This window comes from Aptenodytes patagonicus, chromosome 3, assembly GCF_965638725.1.
Source record: "Aptenodytes patagonicus chromosome 3, bAptPat1.pri.cur, whole genome shotgun sequence".
Classification (NCBI taxonomy): Eukaryota; Metazoa; Chordata; class Aves; order Sphenisciformes; family Spheniscidae; genus Aptenodytes; species Aptenodytes patagonicus.
The window spans coordinates 75939553-75965310 of NC_134951.1; the positions used below are offsets into that span (position 1 = coordinate 75939553).

Consider the following 25758-nt stretch of genomic DNA (forward strand, 5'->3'; position numbering starts at 1 on the left):
CTGCAGAGCTTCAAGATAATTGTATCTGTAACACATTTCCGACCCTCTTACCTGTCCCTTGCTAGCAATGTATTTCTGCCAGGAATAAGGCTGATGTTTTGCCTTCTGGCTCAGCTTCAAAATGGTTGCCATTAAAAATAAACCCAACAAGCTGCTAGAGAAATGTTCCCTTCTTTTCCTAGGGCTCGGAAAGGACAATCTTCCATTCAGCAGAAGTAACAATTACACTATCCATGAAGTGACAGGTTCAAAGTCTGTCTTGACAGTCAGCAGGGTCAGAAATGTGAATGAGACAGAAGCGCGAGGCCAGGCAACCCAGCGCTTGCCTTGATATTCAGCGGAAGGCATAAAATACTCAGTGCAGAAGTCATGACATTTTTATATTGAGAACAGCTATTTTAGAGGATGCTGAAGGGTTGTCATGGTTCCCTTGACCTCTCTATAGCTGGACACTGCGAGAACAAAGAGAACATACAGATCAGACCAATTCAATGGAAGACTTTCCATTAATTTTTATGGCATCTGAGGGTTGAGTCATTAAGCTATGCGACGTTACAGAGTCACAAAAATAGATCTAATAAAACTGTGTCAAGCTCTCTGCAGCATGGTTAAAACAGTTCTAGATTCTGTACAATAAGCAGAATGCACAATGATAGAAAAGCTTTTGCAGCAGTTATCTGAAATACAGCTCACTGAGTTCAGAGCCTTCACTCTAGACCCAGAAACCTTGTATTAAACCACACGGATATGTAACCTTTTTCTAATACATATGTAACCTTGCCCTACCTTTACATCAAAACGAACTCTCCCCCTTTCCAAAATTCTGCAAATAAAGTGCTTCCTTCACCATCAGCACCATCATTTTTCCCCCCTCACTTTTCACTGTAAAGCCTTGAAGTCTTTGTCAAGAACGTGTAACAAAGCGTGTCTGGAAAAGCACTCTGAATGTGATTTATGTTTTTCCCTTTGTAAATTAAAATCAATTTGAAAGCACACTACTGGGATCCCTCTCTCTGGCATGCAACCAAGGAAGTCCTCCATGTAAAAAATAAAAATATGTGTGTGTGTGTATATATATGCATGCTAACGAAAAAGTTCTATCTATGCAAATGTACATTCCAACATACTTAAAAAGTGGGTATTTATCACAAGTAGAACCAGCTCTTTCACATGCTCATTATCTTGACAGACAAGATTGCATGCAAATTTTATTCATGAAAAGTTAGTTCAAAGCACCCTTAATGTCCAGCTTCCCTAATAAGTGTATATTATCTTCTATCCTTCTTTCCCCAAGGTGATCTGCACCAAGCTCATCAAAATGTAACTCAAAACTCTTGTCTGCTCTGATACCTGCCAGGCCACCACTACCCTCCAGGCTGGTCAGCAGTCAGGCACAGGTTATCATTGCCAGCTTGTAAAGCAGAGTGAGTTAACAACTCCTTAAACCATGTAATAGCTGCACCTGACATCACCTCTCATTAGTTTTTGTTTCCCTTGCTCTCACTGCCTCCTCCTTTTGCATGCTGTGTTTTCTGAGACTTTTTCTCAAATTGAGTAGAAATGTGTCTCTTCATGGACGCCAGCTGCAGTGGGCTTCTATCCTGACAGCTGGAGCAGAAACAAATGGTAAACAGAAGAATGGCAAGAGTTAAGAAATGAACATATATGTGATTAAAGCACCATTAAGGAGATGGAGATGAATTTCTTGTTTCAGAATCGGGAAGTTTAGCATATGTTATGGGGTGGCTTCCTGTTTGAGTTAAGTTACAAGTCTAAGGAAATAGATATGCAAAAGCCAAACATCTTGAGTAGATGATGAAATAAATCTTTATCTCAGTGAGCTGGCCATATCAACTGTAATAGTGACAGAGGTCTCACTAAAATTCATATCTTTTCTTTATATATAGTAGTAATACAATATGACAAAAACAAGTCTTCTATGACTGTTTGGGTCTACATAACTGAGGTGGGAGCAACTCATTAAAATAGTAGCCTGGAAAAAACAAACAGAAAACATGTAAAGAAAAAAAAAAAATTGGATATTTAAAGACAAAACAAATGGAGAAGACAACAGTATCTCAGGACAACTGCGTAAGCTCAGCAAGTGGGGGTTACAGTATTTCCCAAGGTGCTGAAGTTGCATGGTAGATTCAGAGAATGCAAACTTTGGTCATGTTTATGTCCAAGTTTTACTACAAAAAGCACATTCAAAACCAATTTCTACTTTATAGCAGTAATCGCTAAGGAGCATTCCCTCATAGATGGACATATTGGTGAAACACAATAAAATGCACTAATCTAAGTCAATGAACCAAAAGGCACTGAAATCCTATTTAACAATGATTCCGCTGTATGAAATTCTGGTTTCGTTTTCAACTGAGGGGAAAAAAAGTTAGAAACTACTGTAAAATAAGGGTTTCACTGTGAACATACTCTTAGGAGTATGCTGAGAAGTATTCAAAGGCTGATTTTATTTTAGGAATAGGCAATTATTTTTCTACTGGTTTTGCAACTCTATTTGTCTATAAGTCAACCTCCATACATGAACGATATCCAAAATATTAATACCATCTACTGGTACACTAACATTCTGCTCCTAGATGGGATTTTATTCTAACCTAATCCTTTTATCCTTTAAATGGAGTACCTTATCAACACCATAAAACAGTAAGGAAAGCACTTACTGAACTTTGGATTTGTGAATCTCTATTGCATCAACACATGGCAGCAAAACCTTTATAGCACCTTATACCCTACATATTTACTGCGCAAGTTAATTCTTGCCTGAGACACAATATACATCGGTTCCTAACAGGTATATGCATAAGGGGCATATACATAACTGTCACCACAATACTCAAGGCAAAACAATTGCTTGTTTAGTAAAATAATTCTTTATCCAATTTGGTGGTCCCTAAATAGTTTCTCCAAATAAAATGCACTAAATTTGTTTTGGCCTATGAAGTGTTTATTTTTCTTTTTCCCCCCCGACACTAAGAAGCTCTTACAATCTGTAATTTTTTTGTGGAAGAAATGGTATTTCATTCTGCCTTGTGCTAGGTGCTGTATAGAAACTGACAGCGACAAGTACCTACTCTGACCTTTGTTCCTCCCTACTCATATATTTTTCCAAGCATCCCAGTAGTAAGAATAACCATCTTTATCTTAAACTTTGCTATGCTTTTCACCAGGACAGTTTGGCACAAGCAGGACATACCTTGCCCAGGAAAAGGAAAGTTCACTCCAAGAAACTTCTTACCCTTCTTTCTCTGTTCCCCCTGCCCCTTTCCCCTGCTTCTTCAGTGTACCACTGTGCTCCCCTCACCCCTTTATTTCTACTTCTCTGGGTTTGGGGTTTTTCCCCCCACCCTTTTCGAGAGCCAGGCCTGAGATCCTGAACAGGTCTCCTGCCTGGCCTTCCCGAAGGACTGCAGCTTCCCCCAGCCCACTGAAATCTGGTGGTACTGGCTTCGGGAATGCACCGATAAAGGAGGAGAGCTCTCCATGCCTTCCCTAATTTCTCACCACCTCAGCAGCTGAATCGTGCACAGGGACCTTCCCCCCCAGCTACCATTACCAGAGAGCGGAGGAGAGAGCACAGCCCTCTCCCGCTCTGCAGGGAAGCCAGCGCCCAGGAAAGCCCGGGGGGGACACAGTCACCCCAGGTTTCTTCTGGCTGGACGAGCCTATCGCCTCATCTGCACTTACATGGCAAGAGCTATGTATGGGGCAGCACTGCGCCTTTATTCATGCAGCACCAAGCTCAGCAATGAGCATCCCGACATTTAGAAATGCTACTACACTACTACGAAGTTGGGTATGACAGTAAGCACCATTACTTATTCCTCCAAGTGCCATTTAAGAGGCTTACTTCCAAGAGAGAGGCACTCTCCTGCTGTCCATGTGAAGGTTTTGGAAAGGGAATCTTGGAGTATCTGCCTTCACCCCAAAATCCAGTTTTACAAAGCCTGAAAAAATACTGCTCTGCACACCAAGGTGCAATAGGGTCTCTTCTCTGTTTTGGGAGTAGATACAGAAATTAGTTATCCTGGTTGCTGTGCCCAGCGGTACAGGGTACTGTGTGCCCCAGAGACGCAGCCCTTGATTTACGGCTGCAAGCACAGAGGGCAGCGTAGCTGTCAGCTGTGGAAAACCAGAACGTCGACATTTAAACTGCTTTCTCAAACTCTGCTATTCTTTCATTTTTTTTCCTGCTAGAAATTCAGCAGCTTGCAGCCTGGAGGATACACCCAACACTTCTGCGTACCCAGGGACTAACCTCGCCTTCACTCTTACCGCTTCCTGACGGGCCGTCTTTTACCAGGAAAGGAAACAACCGTAATTGAGCATGGCAGCAATCCATCTTTCCCCATGTAATCTTAGCAGCAGAAGAAATGGTTTCCTGTAGCTCACATAAGCAAGCTGCGCCCAGGCCCCCCCTCACCCAGGCCCCCCCAACCCGTCTGCCCATGCTCCCCCCAGAAACCCTTGCTTCTGCAGGGGCCAGGTGCCCACCGCTGGCACAGGCACAGAGGGGTTCCCGCTCTTTGGTGGCATTAATAAGCTAGCTTAAGTAGACATCCCACATTCATACAAATAATGTAAAACCAGAAAGACTGACTCTGCCCTGAAGCACTTCAGTGAAGCCTCAGCTTTTGACTTTAGCAGAGGTATGGCCCTGTAAACACACACTCTCAACCACTGCAGGTAGCATACAGATTAACTAAAAATAAAGCTGCTCATGCAAAAATTCACGGTGCTGGGCTCAGGGGTTTTATCGCCTTAACTAAGCATCTTGAAGTCTGTTTGGAGAGTGTTTTATTTAGGAGCAGTAATGCACAGTTATCAGGGGGTTTCAGTTCATTTAATTAAGTTGAATACAATTACACTCTAGTGGGTCTTAAAAATGCAAGAATCCATTTAAATATTATTTAGATGCGTATCTTTTAACTACCACAGACTGCACAGGGCTTCATGTTTATATCAATTAGGGATATCAACCTAGCAATAAGAACTCCATCTCTTGCCAGTTTATAATCCTTTCTGCTCTGGGATCTCATATTTTATTTGCTCATTTCCCTTTATCTGTGTACAGTGAAGATGGGCTTTTTGCGTTCCTGTGTGCTCATATTGCTTCATCATTGCCAAAGCTCTTCCCAATTAGGCTAAATAGGCCTCTTACCCAAATAAAAGAGAAATATTTCTGCTTACCTACAGAGCAAATCCTACAGAGTCTGGGCTTGAACAACTGTGTGGTTGCCGTATCTCCCAAGTGTTTCAAGCACGTATTTCTCTGAAGGGGCAACATGCAATTTATTACTTACAGGAGCTCCCCAGTAAGCAGGATGCTACGAGCTTGTTTCAAGGAAGTGCTTAAGCCTGTGGGTGCTGTCAGTCCAGTGGCTCTGCCCACCGATAATAGATGTTGCTTTTACTGTAGACTGAATGCATTACTCAAGTGTTGCACATCACAGAGATGCACCTCGAGCTGAAGCATGAAACAATTTAAAGAGGCCCACGGGGGTAAAGAGATCACAAAAAGCAGGAGCTGGCAGAACCCCAGTGTCAATAAAGCTCGCAAAAAATTGTGTGTCTCTTCAAAACCCAATAGCTGGTTCTGACCGACCCAAGGCCCCGAACCACAGGTTGAAAGACAACAACTGTAGGTAAAGACACTTGGACTTGGAAGGTAAGCTAAGTTCTCACTTGAGCAACTTCTCAATGCATAGCAACTTGAATATCAGAAGGAGAGCATCCCGCTAACTAACCATTTGTCACGCCAAAGAAAAACATCTCACCTAGCTGTAAAAGTGACTGTAATACGAGAAGGAAGTCTCAGATGGAAGGAGTCTCCTCACAGACTCTGCTTCTAAGATGAAAGAAGAGACTACGGTCTCAGGGAACACAAAACCATGAACCCAGCAAGAACGGCAGGACAACGTACATACCAGGATGCATCTGAAGTGCCACAAAAACAGCAGGGAGCTCCCTGAGCAAAAGGAAGATGTTACACCACTTTTCACAGTATGCACCGTTATCAGTTTCAAATCAAATTATTACAGTAAATAAGCTGCCTCATGCATAAAGAATCAGGACTTGAAGGGAAACAAAGATTTTGCTGTATGACTCTCTCAAGGACAAAGGAGAATCACATGTTTTCAGATGTGGAGATCTCTTCAAAGCTTGAGAGGTACAACCCGAAACCCAAAGGCTGGTTCAGAATGAGTTATGTGTGAACAGGGAATCAGGGCATCAGACTCTCTCTAGCAAAACAGTAAATTGCGCTCTCATCCTTGGCCTGTTTTAGCTAACCAGCCCTCTGCTACAAATTACCCATTCGAAGCATCTACTGGCAATACCTGAATGGTCTAATTTCACATGACTCATGCACATTAACAGTTACCCACCTACAGTCTGTATTTGTCTTTAAGCAAAAACCAAACAAACCAAGGTGCAACCAACGAAGGAAGGCTTACTTTGCCCTCTGATATCCCTACTCAGTGCCTGAAGCGAGCCCTCCCATTTCTGAACCAGGCTTAAACCTCCATTATTTACTTCCCACGTGCTCCCTGCCTGTCCACGCTGTTCAGCCACCTCCTCTGGGCCTCCCCGAAGCCAGCCTGCGTGCTGACCTTCCCCTGCCAAGGTCCTGGTGCGTGCTCCAGCCATTTCCTGCCATGAAGGCAGCAATTCTTCCTTTCACATGATCCTCCTAAAATCCCTCTTCCTAACAATTGCAAGTCATTCTTCTCAGCTGGGACTCTTTTCACTTTTCTAGCCACAGAAAAACAATTCTGGATACAGAGTCACTGCACCTCCATCCCTTGTCATCTTCCATTTCCTCTTTATATGAGAGGTATTTTCCTGAGAGAGGCATGAGTATGGAGAAAAAACAACTCATTGCTTTTTTTTTTTTTTTAAACTGCTCAAACCCGCACAGCAACAGATCTACCTAAGGCAGAAGGGCCAGAGAGCAGCTAACAATACCTTTTTAACCCCCTCCCCTCTCTTTTTCATGGCAGTTTACAAAACAAATAACTATCTGTAAGCATTTTGCAGTAGTTGTAATTAGGTTTGGCAGCTGAAAAATGAAAATTTGTACAATCTTTTGTATTCTAAGTACATTTGAGACGAGGATTAAAAACCACAAGTAACTTGGCAAAGACTACTTGAAGAAAGTACCGTTCTATCAGAGAGAAAAAGCAACATTGAGAACATCCACCTCTTTCCTTCCTCTCAATTTTGGCCATTAGGAACTCAACCTCCACACTGACCAAACCCAGTGAGACTCATCATGACTAGGTCTGTAACAAGGATATACAGAAGCATCCCTTTCCCTTCTCATTTATGCACGAACACACACCATATGTGGTATGAAGCTATTCTTCATCGTCATGCCAATATTTTGATTAAGTCCTTGACCTTATGTTCTCTGTTAACTTCCTGAGTTTAGATAGCTATCATGCAAAGCTTAGGTTTTACAAAGTTTATCCATCTGCATGTATATACTCACTCCCGGACACAAAATCTAAACAATACATTGCTGTATCTGGGCTAAGCAAGAAACAATATACCTCACTGACCTGACACATCCCAGTATCCCTTCAATTCGGTACACAACAGAACTCACCACCACAGTGGAGAGGGATGACACAGGATTAGACTCCATTTCGTGCCTCATTGCAAAACACTCAGAATAAAGGACTCCATAATTAAAGAGGCAAACAGAATTTTTAAGGACCGACAACCATTTTGCACTACCTACAACTAAGCAGACTCCACTGATGAAAGAAGACATAAAACAGACCCTCCCCCAAACCTCTCCAAACAATGAACGGGACACATCATCACAAAATAAAATACAATGAAAAATAGGCATCTTTCAATTTTTATTTGTACAGTGCACAGCAAGCAAGGTGGGAACTTCCACATACAAGCTGGAACACTGACAGAGAAATTTGGATAATTAAGAACGGACACCAGGAATTTGCCACTTTCCTCCATAAGGAAAACATGACCTCAGAGAAACTTTAGAGAAGTATGGTATGTAAAAACACAGAGAAAAACGTCCAAAGAATTTGCAATGTATGAAGACTCACAACATGCTCCGCCAGCAGGAAATCTGCCTTTACTCAGCCCTTTTTCTCCAGTGAAATGAAAACAGACAGACCTAAGGAAACGCATCCAGTGGGGGAAGAGAGAGATGCCTGCTGTTGCAGCCACACCAGTGCTCCAGCCGGTACCTTCACTGTGGTACCCGGAGCTACCTCTGCTGCCAACATTTTTCAAGGGGTATAAGCAGCCTGCGCGCAGCCTGCTCTTGCTTCCACCAAAATCAGTGGCAAATCGCAAGTGACCTCAGGGAAAGCAGGAACACAAACAAGCTTCTGTGGTGAGGATCCCCCACTGTGTTTGCTATGCTGAAAAAAAAAAACCCCAACATTTACATGCCAGAGATACATCAAAAAGCAAATACCTGTTCTGAGCCTAATCAGTCCTCAGTCTGACATGAAGCATCATGTAAATCCAATGAAGAACAGGTCAGAAACCGGCCGACATGGCTTAGTGCCACGGGCACTAACATCCCTGTTCCACTGCCCATCAACTGCTGTGTGTCGTGGTATCCCCAGCGCGACAGTTGACCATGACCTTTTGATTCTTTGCTCAGCTAGGAATTTCCTCACCTTACCAGTTTTTTTGGTTTTGAAATACAGTATCTTTATTAGTCCTCTGATAAAATGTTGCACACGGAAATCTGTTCTCCCCCACATCTGTATAAAACATGATATATTCCCACAACACACTCGGAAGCATGGACTTTTCGAAGCATAAACATATAGTCATCTTGAAGATGGAAACTTGAAGACAGAAACCACGACTGACATAAACCGTGCAGTCTGCCCCCGCCTTTTCCCGTTTTACAATGGTTATTTATGAATTCTAAGGTGGGAAAGAAGCCTAATAATGGAGTGGAAATCACAACCTCCAAGTTGTGGTGCATATTACGTATGAATACAAATACACTTATGTATAAACCAGGATTTTTCTTATTTTCATCCTCACAGAGTATACGTTTCAGTTTAAACGCAAAGCATTTATCATCAGCTTTCAGAGCTGCTACACTAAGCTGGCCAGCCACTGAAAGCTCCAAAACTCTAACAGGTATTAAAAATTATTCTGTATAACTGAAGGCTACATTTAAGTCTATGCAGTCATATTGATAACAATATGAAATATGTCTAACAGGGATGTTGAAAAGAGATTAGCCTCAATTTAGCAGTAGAAAATAACTATCTTCAATTTGCACTCCATCCCTAGGACTGCACTAGAAACTTCTGGTGTAAAAAACCCTTTCAGCTGCATTGGAATATGCGGGAAGCTCCTGCTGGAAGACTGAAAGCACAAAATCCGAAGAGGATGAACGCGTTTCAGAACTGTAACAGATACAGATAAACAGAGATTTATAAACACAGTCAGAACACAAACATTCAAACATCTCCCCAGTTGTAAATGCATAAAACCCACAGATTCTACAGCAATGACATATCTAGAGGTATATATTATGACCGGTAAGATGATATTCTGGCAAGCAAAACACCTTAAAAGCCTAAAATGCCTTTTTCCTGAAGTGCAATGTAATGCTACGCAATCAGCCGTAGCACCTGTTTTCACCCAAGCTCCAGCTGTGGATGTACACTCACTGAAAGAACTTTTAACAGTGCCACCACGGTGCAATGAGCTCTCATGATAAGTGCTCTCAAACCCATTTTTTCCTCCATCGAGTTAGACTGGGGTTACAGTTGAACAGAGAGCGAGCTCTGCACAGCAGGGTTGACTTGGTGCTGGCATTGAAAGGACCAGGAGGCTCAACACATCTGAACTTGTGAAGGAATGACAGAAGTTGCTTTTTCCTTTCTTGCTGAAAACCTACGGGCCACACACTGCTCCAGTATAAACAAACTTTGTGCCTTAGGCTCATGAAGCTTTTATGTAAACAGGGCAGAAATTAGACCCTTTACCTTTTGTTCTTCTCTTCATCTTTTGTTTCCATCATACCCATCAGCACTGCACAAAGCATCTTCAGTTGCAAGCGAGAGGGTTAGGAGCGTCCCGCAATCAAAAGATTGCTCATGTTCTCTCGATTTAATATTGTAACAAGCATGGTATGTTTTCACTACCATCTATTGACTCTCGTCATGCTCGCTGCAAAGCTTTCAAAGTATTGCTTTTATTATTGTATTAAACAGTTACCTAATCTCCTTTACACACACGCTCCCACACACAGAGAATATACTGAAGGTGGAGAGCGCTGCGATACAAAATTTTAGTATGCAGTTACCAAAGAGCAAAAAGCACTGTATATCATCGTAAATACAGTGACAATAATGAAACAGAAAAGGATGTATTTATATTCCTGATAATTATATTACCATGCTTGTAAACTTCAATGTGTGTGTTTACCCATGCACATAAGAACAACCATATTTTTTCCATCTGGAGGCCTGATCATGTAAACTGATCTCAATAGCATATCCCCGCCCTCATGCAGGGCCACAGGGAAGTCAAATCAGCAAAATCTAATGGGCTGCAGAGCAGACCTGCAACAGCGCTCCAACCAGATCACACTCAGATCGTGACACGGATTGGAGAACCAGTTCTCCAATTTATCGTATGACATTCCATAAAAAAGCCTGAAACTGTGATTTATAAATCATTGTCGTATTATATTCTTAAGCTTGTCCATCTAATTTTCCAGTTATACCCTGCTTAAAACCGTTTTCCAGATAGGTTATACAATGCCCACTCTCAATTTCAAACCCTTCACAGGAAATGTGCCTCTAAAACTAGTACATAGCTCAAAAACGCTTATCCAGGTGTCATTAAAAGTTAAACCATTAAGTATTTTATTATACAAATCTTAGTTCAAATAAAAACAGTACATTATAACTTTGTGCTTCAAAACACAGCAGTAGACAAGAAAGGTCTGCTATTACCGTAAACCAGGAAAAATGTTCCCCTCACCTCAAGAAGATCAAAGCAGAGCCAGAGTGCCCACACCTGACCCACACCACAGCTACTGCACTGCAGTGGGGGCAGCTCCTTTTATTTTTAGAGCAGTTATTTTCCATAATGGAAATCTGTGTTGTGAACTCCTGGGTTTGAATGTGTTTCAAGTGAACCGTGTCATAACTTTTTCCTGCCGATGGGACAGTTAAGTCTCTTGATGACAGCGAGAAATAAAAGCCCTTCATATTTCTTTATCTAATCACACAACACATGTCTACCTACTCCTTTAATGGAGAATATGGTTTTACGATAGAAACTTAATTTTTACAGACTTGCGCATATTAAACCCAGTTCCTTCTTTCTGTTAATTTCCTCATGAAAAACATGGAATCCAAATTCTTGCAAAGCCACCTCAGCATTCCTGCAGTCACAACCACCACCACCCTCCTCCTCCCACCACCAATAATGGCAACAGGCAAAGCGGCAGGTTCATTAGTCATCACCTGTGTCACGCAATCACAAAGAGGAAAATTAGCAGCAGCATTTTATGTTAAAACAGGTATTGTGACCAATCACTTTGCTGGGTCATTACAAAGTAAATCTTATTCATCCTGTGTTACTGAACCTCCTAAAGTCCGAGCACAACACGTGCTCTACAATCATTAATACCGTGACAACGAGGTAAGTGGAAAAGGAGAAAGCCTGTGCTGCTGCATGAAGGAAAAGCTACAACCAGAGACTCCAAATGATGGAGGGAAATGCGGGAAGGCACAGGCAGCAGGGCTGGGCGCACCAGCATGCTCTCCTCCACCACACCACCTCTGGAGGAAGAAAAGTCCTGAAAGGAGCCAAGCCCAGGGCCAAAGCTGGAGCAGTTCAACCAGGGTCTGGAAGGAGAGGGAAGTCCTTTCTTCCTTCTGACTCAAACTCCCTTGCCCTGGGCACTGCCTGTTTTGTCCGTCCGTCAGCCCTGTGCCACGACCAGCAGTGACCCTGCTCTGCTGCGCCCCGGTCCCTCTGCTCAGCTCACACGGCTTAACCTCTCTGCTCCTCTGTTTGCACAGCATCTCATGCAATCAGTGCTAATTTACGTTGATTTCTAGACAGCATCACAGTAAGTTAGATTAATCATTATCTAGTTCTGTAAAATGTCATTTGCTCTGAGATACACTAAAAATAAGAGGTTTTCACCTGACTATAGAAAATGGTAACCAGCATGTGTAGCATAATACATTGCATTCCACGTAATAAAATTCCTTTAAGCGCTCATTGTCCTGCATGTGCAACGCTTTTTCATTTTCCACACCAATTTTCACATTTTCTTTCTGTTTAGAGACTGCCATTTTTTCATAGCCACAAAAGGAAGGAGGCATCATTACAGGCAAGTTCTGGCAATCTGGTATTCCACTGCCCTTAAGAGACAGAGCGAGCTCGGTGGACTGACCTTCAAAATGTGAAAAAATATGAGGAAAAAGAGTATTTCCAAATATTGATAACGGAGCCGGTATTCACAGCAAACCAGCAACACACTGGAAAATAAAATTTTATCACCAAGATTCAAGTTTACCTTAAATTTATAGTTATTCTCTAGTAAACAGCAGTTCATAGCAGATAAAGAACAGGTATATAAAAATCTTCCCTACTTTTTCCTCTGCAATTTAAAGGCCAGGGAAACCCGGAGTTTGTTTTCAAGAAAGAACGAAGAGGGCACCAGAACCAAAACCTCTCATCATTCCTGACTGTTGTAGGGTCTTGCGGGGACTAAACTCTCTGATGAAGACATCTGTCTTATGTGACCTGACATGCAAGAAAAAGCCTAGACCAAAGGTTATCTCTATGAGTTGTCTTTCTTCATAAAGGGATTAGCGTTGCTAGGTATAACATTGCATGGAGATGAGAGGGAAAGGAGATGCAACAGGTTAAGTTTAAAATATAAAATCGAATCCAACGCCTAAACTGATAGTCGGTCACTCTCCATTTTGATTTCTTTATTTGAAAGTAAAATATACTCCACGGTTTTGTACAACAGAAAAAACAATACCTGCTAGTTTGAAAAGCAGAGGCCAGGCCTTCTGGGTTTATCCTTACTGTGGCAACTGGGATATGCTCTAAAAATGCAATCCAAAGTAGAAGTCGGAACAAAAACATTTTGAATCAGAATGTCCCAAAATGCTTTTTGAGCTAATTACACAGTGCCACAGCCATTTTGCCAACATGTCAATAAAGATCAGAAAACACGAGTATGTTGCATTTTCAAAAGCACGTTTGGACATGAGGAAAAATTTCTTTACTGAAAGAGTGGTTAAACATTGGAACAGGCTGCCCAGGGAAGTGGTGGAGTCCCCATCCCTGGAGGTATTTAAAAGACGTGTAGATGCAGCACTTAGGGACATGGTTTAGTGGGCATGGTGGTGTTGGGTTGACGTTTGGACTCGATGATCTTAGAGGTCTTTTCCAACCTTAATGATTCTATGGTTCTACCTGGAGCAGCTACTCGGTTGCCTGCACTTCTCCAGAGCTGTGCTGAGCACTGATGGCTTCAGCTGGAGTGGCCTCTTGGTGCCAAGCAGACATCAGAGAAACAGAGCCACCCGAACGAGAGACTGGGAGAGCAATGGAGTAGAGAGACTTCCACGGGAGGTCATGGTGGACTAATGATGGTTTAAGGAAGAGCAATCCTGGGAGAAATCTGCAGCTGGTGTGAGCTGCCACAACTCCTCCTGACAGTCCTCCGACTGCTTTTATCGATCAGGGATCTACTTCCCCAATCTCTCCAGATATCCAGGGTCCCTGGCTTAATATCAAATTCCTCTCCCCCAAGTATGTTAGCCAGTATGTAATTACATGTTATCACAGTAGTATTATCGGCTGGCATCCTTCTCTCTTTCGGTTTGTTTCTTTATTACTTTGATAAGAAATTCAAATAGTCACTGAAACACAGAGAGCAAGACAGATTATATATGTAAATATTAGGGCTCCCAGTACAAACCCAAGTGAGCTTTATTGTCCTCAAAATACTCTGTTCTCTTTAGCTAACAGCAGATGCTGAGAAAAGCACTGGTTTTCTCTTAGCATAACTGCAAAATGTTATCGAAAAATAAAGAATTTTCTTTTTTTTCAGCTCTTGTAATTGATTCAATAGTTTGAAACAAACTATCTGTCACTTTGAAATAAAAAGCTGGAAAGACTTCTAATTTCATTGCATCTCTTGCAAGTTCCTCTGTATCTTTTGCAACTTGGCCACTGAAGACAAAAGCTCCTCACACAAATAGACGTTTTCTTCAGTGAAATCCCTGCTCTATCAAAATCGATCAGAGTTTTGCCCGTGATTTCATTAATGTCAAGATTTGACCCAGATACCTGTTCCAGCTATGCTATGCGAGAAGGAAGAACATCCCATAAACAAGACAGACACTGAAGTGTCTTCCCTGTACTAAGGTCAATAGCCCATGTTTTGAAAGCACATCTTTAAAAGAAGAATATTCATGATTTTCACTTCGTATTACGATTTGTTCTCAGATCTGATCCCAGACAAACCTTCAGACTCTGAGCAACAAAGAGCTTGCTATCACCACGTTAACACACAATTCTATGCCAAAAGTATCCCTTTTTATGGTGTTGAGTTTTGAGGATGCAGAGAATTTCTATATTACTACTCATGATCCACCTACTGCAATCTCTCTCTAAAACCTTAATACGCTTCCACCATCCATTGCTGCTTTGAGACGCTACAAATTATAATTAGCCGGTACATTCCAACATGTGCTTACTACAGACTGAGCAAAAGCTTTTAAGTATAATTATGTTATCTAGTGAGCTCCATTAACAGCACAAATAGCTTTGAGGTGCTTTTACCACAGCTGCACCTATGGAATATTTCATTAGAATAAGTGCAAAAGGAAAAAGTCACATTTACTTCAGCAAAATCCCAGTACAGCTGCAAGGACACTCAATATTTGTCAAGTACAGAGAGAGTTATTATGTAACTTCAAAGTCCATAAAATATGCTGCTTACAAGCAGCACTTGAAAAGTATTTGCTTTCCCTCCGGACCTGGGATCTGCCATCACAGGTTCCTGCTAATGAGGTCCTATTTTGAGGAACCTAACTAAATGTACACAAACAATGAAATACATTTATCCACTGAGTGAGGGGCTCCATTTATATTTTAAGTAACTGCAGTACCGAATACCAGCTGGGCTGAATTCCATGGCCCCTCCTCCTAAACCCACACCTAGAGGGGACACCACCACGGCCACCACCATGTCCCACAAGGCTTCTAGCAGGACCACTGGGAGGAAGGCGACACCTTCCCCTCCTCCTCCCCACTGCTGTAACTCCTCAGTATGAGGAGGACAGAATCAGGCATTTCATCATTTTTATGAAGAACATCTTTTTCACCGTAAGGACAGCAAAGTGGTGGAACAGGCTGCACAGAGAGGTTGTGCAGTTTCTGTCCCTGGAGGTTCTCAAGACCCGACTGGATAAAGCCCCAGGCAACCACACCTGGCCTCAGAGCTCTCCCTGCTTCAGCTCGAGGTCGGGCTAGATGCCGCCTGAGGTCCTTTCTAACCTGCATCATCCTACGATCACTGCTTAAGAACGCAATTTTCTCTCTCTCATTCGATCAACAAACTTTTGATGATCAACTTCTTCCTTCATTTCATTCTAGTTTTCCCCTCCCAAGATGCTGGCTCTTCTCTCCTGTCTCTTCCCCCCGCTAGTGCATTCCTTTGGTAGCTTTCAAGCTGTTGCAGGGCCAACCTAGCCAGCCTATCACCACACCAACTTCATGGTTCATAGAGCCCTTCCCAGTGAATCACTCCATTGTCTACCTCTGTGCTCCCTAAACATTTTGGATCATGAACTACTGTAAATCCCAGGAATTTAAAACCCATACTCTCACTTAATTGACAACGCGAAAGAAGCAAGCCAGCTATGCAGGCCACTGTTGTGGCCTCATGGGCCATGACCAACCATCTACAGACTTCCGTTTGGAAGCCACAAATCTAGTTCACCGTTTGCCTTTCGCAGCACAGGTTTGAAAGGGACAAAGCTCTATGTACTGCAAAGACGAGTGGTGAAAAAGGCACTGGAGCTACCTCTTCCTTGCCTTCAGACAAGGACAAAGCACTAAATAAGTTTATACTCAGTTCATATTAAGACATATTTCGCAGCCACAAAGACTAGAAACTCTTTAAAAACCTAAATCTGAAGAAAGCTGACCGCTTGCTGTGAGAAGAGCTTCTGTCTTCTCAGGTAAGTTATTATTTGAGACGCAACACAAGGGTATCTTTTCATATCCGTAATTGTGTTGCAACACAAAACACTGCAGCAAGAAAAGGTAAGAGCGCTGGGTGATGTTCGCAACCGATACAAACCAGCAACTTCATAGTTACAAGATGATGCCTTCCTGTAAAGCAGACCAACTCTAAAACAAATTATTTTAGCTTAGTTTTACTAAAGACAAATAATAATTAAATAGCTCTGTTTTCCCAGGAAGGAAACTAGCCTGTACAGCCAGAAGAAACCTATTCAAATTATTAGTTGTGTGAGAATCGGATCTTTTTCTGCTCTGAGCTCCAGCATGCTAGGCTGTTGGTTTGGCCTCCTCAAACACTCCTTCCAGGGCATCCAATAGCGCTTTGCTCTTACTAAATGCAGTACTGAAACCTGCCAGAGAGAGAGAAAGAGACTGTTCATAAAGTACCAACTGTGTGCTCCCTACAAACTGGCAGAACTGACTCTGCTTGCATTCTTAGATTAAAACCATTAACAGTGAAAGAGCGTACGCAGCAGAGTGCTATTAAACTGCATGCCATGTCAACGGAGAACTTCTACGAAGAAAAGGAACGAAGCGGGTTTTTTAATCTTACTTTGAATATTAACAATAAAGTCCACACGGAAAAAAAATTACAGCATAAAATGCTAATTAAATTCTCTGTTCAATTGTATAACACTTCTGAATTAGATCCTACTGGTTTACCATTCGTTACATTCCACAGCAGTTTTCCAAAAGGTACTTCTCATAATGTTCTTTAATGTCTGTTGGTTAAATGTTAACAACAAAAATTAATACGCGTCAAGCCTATTCATTTGCTTTTAAAATGAATAAACAGGCACTCCACTGTTGATTACCACATTCCTGTATCACTGGAAAACTGCCAGCTCCAGGACGTATGTAACATTAGCATTTGGTTTTTTGCTGAGCGGCAGTCCTCTGTGGCGATTACCGTCTTGCACCTAAAGCCAGTATTATTCTCTCACTGCAAGCAAAAATAAAGAATTGACTCTTCCTGTATTTTCACTGTTTGCCATCCAGTCCGCCCTGTCGGTAGGCTACGTGCCCACTAAACGTAATTCCTTGAGCCCTTGCTACTGGGGCCGTCTCTTTTGTTTGCAGCCGGTGAATTCGGAGGATTACTCCCCCCTCAGCGGGTCACCAGCGCAGAAACTCCACGGGCCGTAACCGAGCAGCTCGTTTCCACAGAAAACTACCGGGAGGAAGGGCTCCAAAACCGGCAGCGGGGAGCGCGGCAGGGCGCCGGGCGGCGCCGCCGGACGGGGCCCCCGGGCACGAGGGGCCCCCGGGCCGTGGGCAGGCGGTGCCCCGCGGCAGCGCCCCCCACGCGCGAGGCTTCCCCCGAGCCTGGCGCGGGGGCGCCGAAACACGTGCGTGGAATGCAAAGGCGGCAACAAACCAGCCTTCCGCCCAAATTTAACCGAATCCGCCAGCATGCCGGAGCAACAGGAAACAATGCGCCCATTGATCAGCCTAAACGAGCGCTTCTGGGCGTGTAAACAGATGCGGGGTCCGGTCTGCTCCGGTAAACAACCCCAAACCCAAACCCCGCTCCTCAGCGGCGCTCAGCGCTGTCGTTCCGTCCCTCCCACAGCGACGGCCGAAAAAAACTTCACTCCAAAACTGTGATTAAAGCGGTCGCTGATACACTGCTCCCTTTTGCCCACGGAAGAACTTTCTCTGCGATGTGCGAGCCCGCACGACGAGGACACTCTCCAACTCGGGCAAACTCCGCAGCAGGTGCCGGGGGGACCCGGCGTCCCGGCGACGGCTTCGCCCCCGCGACGGGGGAAGCGGCGCTCTGCAGCCCACCGCGTCCCACGGCGGGCTCCCCCCGAGCCCGATGCCGCCCCGGCCCCCGGCCCGGCCGCACTCACCAGGATGCCCATCACGTCGGCCCACAGCTGGGCAAACGCCTCCGACGTGCCGCTCTCCGCCGGGGCGGCGGGGCCGTCCGCCCGCTCCCCCTCCATGCCCCGGCCCGGCCGCCGGACCAGCGCCGGCTCGCCGCCGCCGCCGCCCCGCCCCGCCATGCCTCCCCCGCCCCGCTCCCGGCCCAGCCCGCCCCGGGACACCGCGGGCCGCCGCCCCTCAAACTTTCGGCGCAGCGACGGGCCGGCCGGCGGCGCGGCGCTGCCTCTGCGGCGCGGCGGGGGCGCCCACCCGGCGGCGGCAAAGCCGCCGCCCCTCCTCCTCCTCCTCCTCCTCCCCTCACCGCCGCACCCCCCGCCTGCCCGTGGGCTCGCCCGGCGCACGTGGCCGCCCCGGGGCGGCAACAAAGGGCCCCAGCGCCGCCCCGGCGGGGTCCCGGCCCGGCCCGCCCCGCGGGGGCTTCCCCCACCCCAAAACCTGAGAGCCGGGCCCGCGTGGTCGCCGGGGCAGGGCTTGTTGCTGACCGGGCTCCCCCCGTGCCGGCGCCTCACCTGACTGCCAGGAGCTCCGGCAGCAAAGCCAACAGCGTTTTCTTAACACCGCGGAAAGATTAGCCGGGAACTGGTGTCAGGCGCGCTCGTTACATGGCCGGCAAGGGAGAGGCGCCCAGTTAGCACGGATTTTCAGTTTAAGTACCGGGACCGCATCGTTCTCCGGAGGAGAGGAGAGATCCGTCACCGATCGCATCATAAAAGGCAAAGCTCTCCTTGGGGAAGCACTGTGGAAACGCTACCTCCATCTATGCCTCCTGCTTCCTAGTACTTCCCCTCCCCCCCATATTATAATGAAATTAAATAATCACTAATTACAGGCAGCAGTAGGGATGCTCCTGCATCCCTCCTAGGAAACAGGTGAGTGCCCATGCACACACACTGGAGCACGCTTGTTGGGGAGGTATATTAAGCAACGGCAGCCAAACCCCACTGCCTGTGGGATGGAAGGGGCGGGAGAGGTCAGCAGGGGCCAGGGCGAAAGGATGAGCCCAAGGGATGCGGTGCTTCTCCTGGCCTGCCCACCACCTCACACCCAGCTTCTGCTGGGACTAGCAGCAAGGAAATCCTTTACTCACAGTGCTCATCCCTAAGCTTTGAAATGGTTAGATGCATCTTGAAAAGCTACTGTTTCAAGCTGTTGTTTATTGGAAGCACCTGCCTGTGCAGGGCGGAAGGAAAGGTGATGTATTTAATGGATACGCAGCTGTCATGCACTGGCCAAGCATTTTAAGAGCTCACATCTTTGAGCAGTTAGTAGTTTCTCCCGCATCCCACCAGCCCTCCTTGCTGCCGGGCTGGATATTGCGTGCCCTGCACCACCCAAACGCAACCCAGGCCCTGGCCTGGTACCTGGGCTCCCCCTCTGCGCTCCCTGTTCAGCCCCAGCCTCCCCCCAGCCACACAGTCGGCCCCGCGGCTGACAAGGCTCGCACCGATTGCGCAGCGCCGGCAGCCTGGGAGGACTGGAGCAACGAATGACACTATTTGCTAACAGGGCTAAAAATAGTTTCTGGAGAAGGCATAAAGCAGAAGTGAGGTGACTGCGTGCTCCTCATCTTCTCCCCACATTCCCTGCAATGTTCTTTTTCTGTCCTCAAAGCTAAGATGGCTTATTTAACTTCGTAGGCTAGCACCAGAGAGAAAAGCTGATCAAAACGCTTCCTTTCTCAGCAACTGGTATGCAAAGAACGGAACGAAAATTTCCAAAGCGCTGTGTTGCTACAGCTATTGCTGTAGTGGTGAATGGCACATGCAGAACAGACAAAAGGAGGTGGGGGGCACAGGTAGAAAAAACTAGGAGAATTATGCTGAAAGTGGTAAAGAAACCCCTGATGTGGTAGAAACACGCATATTTTTCTTGACCCTTTAGGATGCACATGTAGGATACACTATGTAATTCATCATATTATTGACTGGTAATGAAAAATAATGAAAGGCCCAAACCAGGTATAAAATCTCTACTAATTGACCTTTAAATTGTATGCAACAATAAGCCTATGAAGTATGAGGATAAAGGCGTGCCAGCGAAGCCTCTCTGTACTCTGAGATGGCTTGCGTAACTCAAAACTGGTTTAATTAGTCAGGGGTAATTTACTTAGTGACCCTCTGAAATCCATGTTGAACCACTTACAATAGTAATGTCAATCTACTTTCAAAATATCTGAACAAGGCACACTGTTGATGTCAGGATTTAAATATGCTGGGCTCCTCTTGTAGATACTGTTTTACGTACATTGTCTTTTTTATACTTTGGAGGCATATTTAAAAAAACCCAAAAAACAATTCTGCAGCACAAAGTCTAAAAAACCCTCATTGTTCTTCCTCAGGCAGCAATAGATTAACATCAAATAGGTGCAAGGGGCAGCACTCCCACTTGCCTTGCCCCTCCCTGCCGACGGAGGTCATTGCTCCTGTGCAGCAATGACTACACTACTTACAGAAGCAGGTCCTGAATATCCGCACTTTTCAGCCTTGCAGTACAGGTAACAGAAACTAAATTATAAATTGTGGTGGTCCAAGAGCTGCTTCCTGAGCCATGATGTCATCCCTTTTGTAGAGGCAGCAACTTTCATCAGAGGAGCATGACGCATGGCTGCGGCAGTCTTCCCCTCAGCCAGTTGACTTTAATTTATCTGAGACACAGAGCCTTTGATTTTAAGAAAGGGAGACAAGGAAAAAAAGATCTTGCAAAATCATTTGACTCCAGGAGCAGTTGCTTTAAAAAACAAATTGACATGAGAAAACCGCAACAAATCCATGGCAGTTTACAATAGCTACCATCTTCCATGGTCTTGCAATTATAGTATCTATTCATCTTCAGACATTCACAAGATGCCATTTTTCCAAGACATTCAATGACTATGACATGCTAAAATATTCCCTGCTCTCCTTCCCTCAGATAGACCCCCCTCCTTCTAGATATCACAGGGTTCCTCTATGTTAGTGATGCCGATGTCCTGCAGTAATAAATCCCAGGGGCGTTTTACAAAAGACAGCTGCAACAAGAGTATTAGAGTTTTAGAACAAGCAGAAACTCAGATCTTAGAAGGGTTTTGAAGCCCAGCTATGACTGCAGTATTTGGTTTGTGTTACAACTGCTACTACAGAATTGCAAATTAATTGCAATTTAGCATGTTACAATACAGTTTTTGTTTGCATTTTTATCTGTAGTTGTCGAGATGATAACTCAAGCATCCACAAAAGACCGCATTCTAGAAGCATGTTGTACTGGACCTCTGTACGCTACTGGGAAGAAATAAATCAGGTCAATCTTCTGAGATTTTCTGGACATCTCACAGGAGCTCTGGCCAGGCGCTTAACATCTGCGAATCTTGGAAAATGATCACTGTGCACCTACAGGGCAGCACTAGGCAGCAGGGCAGCGATCCTGATACGATTCCCCAGTGTGTCGGACTCGCAGTGCACGGGCTCATGGTTGCTCTCACATACACTCCAGCACACTCTGGACGGAAAGTCCCTCCACAGAGCAGCTACGAAGCTCCCCGCGGTTGTTCTCCTGCAAATCTCTACACAGGAGATGGAAACAACCAACACCTATACAGTGAATCTAGTTTCGCCCAGTTGTGGCAGACACACTGTGCATGTGAGTGTATCCTCCTATCACACCATCAGCTACGTGTGGCTGTGCAGTTAATAAGAGTTTCCCACATCTACACACCCGGCAGGATTAACCAACTTGGAGAGCACTCTTCTGTATTACAGAGGGACGGACTTTCTTCAGAGGGCTACTTGGAGCAGGATCCTAGCTCCAGGTTAAGGTGGCTGTAGAGAAGCTCACCTTTCTCCTTTCTTTACAGAGGGTTTAGGGAGATTGCCTTTCACTGGGCCAAACTCTTTCTCTGTGAATACTTCTTCACAAGCACAAACCTCAAACGCAAACCTCTGAGTCATTAAGACAAAGGATGACAATCTTTCTGTCCCAAAGTAGTGTGTATCATCTCAGCACAATGTCACACAAAAGTGACACAATGGTTTCAACAAAGCATTTAATAGTGAAAAATTGAAATATGCATCAAAATGAACTGGAACAGCTGACGTGCGCTATCAGAACCGGACTATCACAACTGCTGGCAACCACGTAAAAGGCATTTAATCCAAGAAATCTATACCACAAACAGCCCCGAGCACTTTGATATCAATTTTAAACTACATGCGAGAGGCCGGGAGAGATCAGGCTGCCTTGGAAAGTAGATCATGCCCCACAGTGTAATGGACACCAAACTTCATGGGTTCCTCATAGATGACCCGAGGGAAATGTCTTCCTGCCCAGAGGCCTGGCAATTAACTCTGAGTGCATGAACAAAACACATGAGGTTTCTCAACATCACTAACGACACCCTGCCCAGTATATCAAGTCTAAATCGGAACATCAAAGCTTCAGAGAAACAAATAAGCAAGCCATTGTATGCACAGAGTATAGGTGCAGGGGAAGGGAGAACTAAAAATTCCAGCTAGCCACTACAGGTGACCCACAAAAGCCCTAAAACTTTTAACACAAGCAAATTACAATGCAACACACTATTAGTAGTGATTGTATCTCCTTTCAGCTCTCTCCCTCTTTCCCCTTGGTGGAGGTCATCAAATTGAAACGTGCAGAGTTTCACATCACAGCATTTGATTGGAACTGCAATCCTTACCGGTTGCAGGCTCCATCCCATCAACTTATCACGATCCATCTTGGAACAATTTTATGTCATTGTCCTCGCTACATTTTTTTGAAAGTCCTTCTAAAACATCATTTCTTTTAATTCTCACCTGTTACTTTGTTTTTAAAGTATTCTCCTTAAGAATTATTTAAGTATGATGATTATTTCTGGTAGCGGGGTCCCTCAGAGTGGGGTTCTCTGCATCACCTGTATCGGCCAAAGGAGCCGGCAGCTGCTCTCCAGCAGAAAGCAGACCTGCCAGCAGCCGCTCCAGAAAGCCTCTGGTGTGAGGCAGGTCGGGGACCCCCGCACCCAACCCATCAGCCGTTCTGCCAAACAGGCTGTCGCTGCATCTCAGACACTCTCAGTACATACAGGCATAAATTATGAGAGAGCACTAGATCTATCACGTGCATTTGCACATCAGACTGCTATATATTCCTGAAATTATCAAGTTTCAGCATCCTCTGCCAGTTAGATAACTACAGAAAATATTCCCGACTTTAAAAGCGGTGCAGACAATACTTATCCAGTGGCTTTAAAATAGACAGTATTTAGACCATATACTCTTTGCTGTACAGTCAGAAATCATTATTTATTCTTTTAGAGGCTTAGCTGTCAGTTCCCAGTCTTATTGACAGCCTCATGACTACAGAGTATCACATCACAGCGAGAGCAGTACACTAATATGCCCAACACGAACCAGATGGAGTTAAGTCTGTTTAATTCGATCAGTAGAAAGCAGTTAGGAACAAGAATTGCTTTATTCTGATAAAAGTCTGAACTCTCCACATTACACCCGATCCATCATTCCCCTAGATATCAGTACCCTGCTAGATTAAAAAATAAGGAGGAGGGAGAGACACATGCCCAGGAAAATCATTCCAGTAGTCTTAACGCTTCAGGCTAGCACCATGCTCAGTAGACATACAAATACTGCTAAGCTTAGCAGGCTTCAGTTAAAATAGGGTGGCTGTAACTTTGCATGGCAAATCATATAAGGAAAAGAAATCTAAACACAGCACACAGCAAGTACGACAGCCCTTCTGGAAGGATACCTTTTAACTCGTAAGGAGAAAGGAAAGGTTCGTATCCTCCCTTCCTGCTCGCAGATGTGCTCCACAAAGGCCTCTCATATCCTGCCCAGTTCCACACACCCCCCCCCCCCCCCACGGAGCACAGCACCACATTTCTTAACTGGGAGGCAGCAGCAGTAGCTCAGCCAGCGGAGGAGCTCCAGGAGCTGGGGTGTGACTGGCGAGGAGCACACATCCTCGGGGACAGCAGAGCCACGATCCCACTTAGGTGCACAGCGCGCCACTCCAAAACCGCCCGCAAATCAGGACTCTATTCACCTCCCATGATGTCAGGCACTGTCTAAACAACTTCCAAAATATACTAAGACTCTTGCTTCTTCATGTTATTTACTTCTGCCTTCTCCACCCCAACTCAGCATCCCCCCTTCTCTAGCTACACGGCAAAGCCATCTTTGAAGCTTTGTTATTTCCTGTCAACATTTAAATAGTTCGCATTCATTTTCTATTGGTTTTCCGCAGCACTTTTTACAAAATGTTGTATAAGCCTTAATTATTTTTTCAGACAGAACTTCAGCATCCTTTGGGATGTCTGGGGGTAGTCTTTACACTGTTGGTCACAGGAGCTTGCTCAACTTCTTACATTCTTTTTGTAAGCATCTGCTAGAAAGGATACATACAAATATTTTTTGTAAAAGACTTACAAAATCCACAGAGACAGAACTATTTAGCTCAGTGTCCTTTGGCTGCTCTTATCCCAAATAATTTTAGAACTGGGGAAGTGAAAAAGGAGAAAAGTACACCTCAGAACTGGGACTAGGACTTCGGCCTCTCCTTTTCCCAAACACGATGTCCTTTGATCCCTTTGTTGAAGCTCTTAGTAAATTACTAATGAAAAGGAGTCTGATGATCTCATCCCAAAGCGCATCATAAAACTAGCCAAGAATAAGGTACAACTTACTAGCATGTGATAGCCATATATTTCAGAGATGCTCAGCACGGACGTAAATATCATGCCAAGCTGGCTGTAGTGAGGTGGGAGGAGCACCAGAGAGACGGCCAACCTCACACAGTAACTGTTTTATTACTAGTCACTCCATGACCAGCTCAAATTTTTAAAACAAGAATGGATACACCTCAGAGAAGATGTTTATTGCACCTCCCTTTGAAAGGGAAAAATATCTTTCCTAAAAGTAATACTTTCTGGAAAAAGAAATCCAAGAACTTTCATTAGTTGTATCTTTGCAAAAGCAGCCAATTATGAAATGCAAATGTAGATCTTTAAAAAAAAAAAGTTATCTGCTTTCAAGGGAGAGAGAAAAATTTACAGAGCTGCCCTTGGCAAAATATTACAGCAAAGTACATGTAACACAAACTTGCCAATGGTAGAGACCTGGAAGAAAACAAAACAGGAAGAGGTGCTTAGCTTCTCTTCCAGAACAGACCAGTTCCACCCAAAAGTCACCTCCTCCACACTCTACCTAGCACCCACTCCCCAATTTACCAATTAAATATTGCCCCAAAACATAACAGAGCACAAAGGATTTCCACAACTGCTTCTTTGAAAATTAGTACACCACCATTCTGAACAAGCAGCAAACGGACCCTCCCAAAGGCTGACTTTCAGTCCCACAAGGATTCAGTACTGAGCTCAGACTTTGCACTTTTTAAGCCTATGTCCCAAGTCACATAGATGTATTATTAGTGAGGGTGTAGGTGGGCCCACTTAATGCAGACGCCAACCAAACAAAAAAAACCTGCCTGATGATCTCAGCTAGCCACAGGTGAAGAAAATAGACCAGTGACCAGATTCGATTATTTGAT

The 25758-nt window shown here is 44.6% G+C and overlaps 1 protein-coding gene across 4 annotated transcripts in view; it reads right to left on the bottom strand.

Annotated features, from left to right (window-relative positions):
- SASH1 (SAM and SH3 domain containing 1) overlaps positions 1–25758 on the bottom strand; it is a 194909-nt gene that overhangs the window by 103969 nt on the left and 65182 nt on the right. For 3 of the 4 annotated variants that reach the window (XM_076333887.1, XM_076333889.1, XM_076333886.1), the window contains exon 1: positions 18186–18284. The exons of the other annotated variant lie outside the window; for it this stretch is intronic. In XM_076333887.1, the coding sequence (XP_076190002.1) occupies positions 18186–18281 (96 nt within the window). In that variant the 5' untranslated portion in view covers positions 18282–18284. Of the gene's footprint in view, positions 1–18185; positions 18285–25758 lie in introns of those variants that run through there. 4 annotated transcript variants of the gene reach the window in all.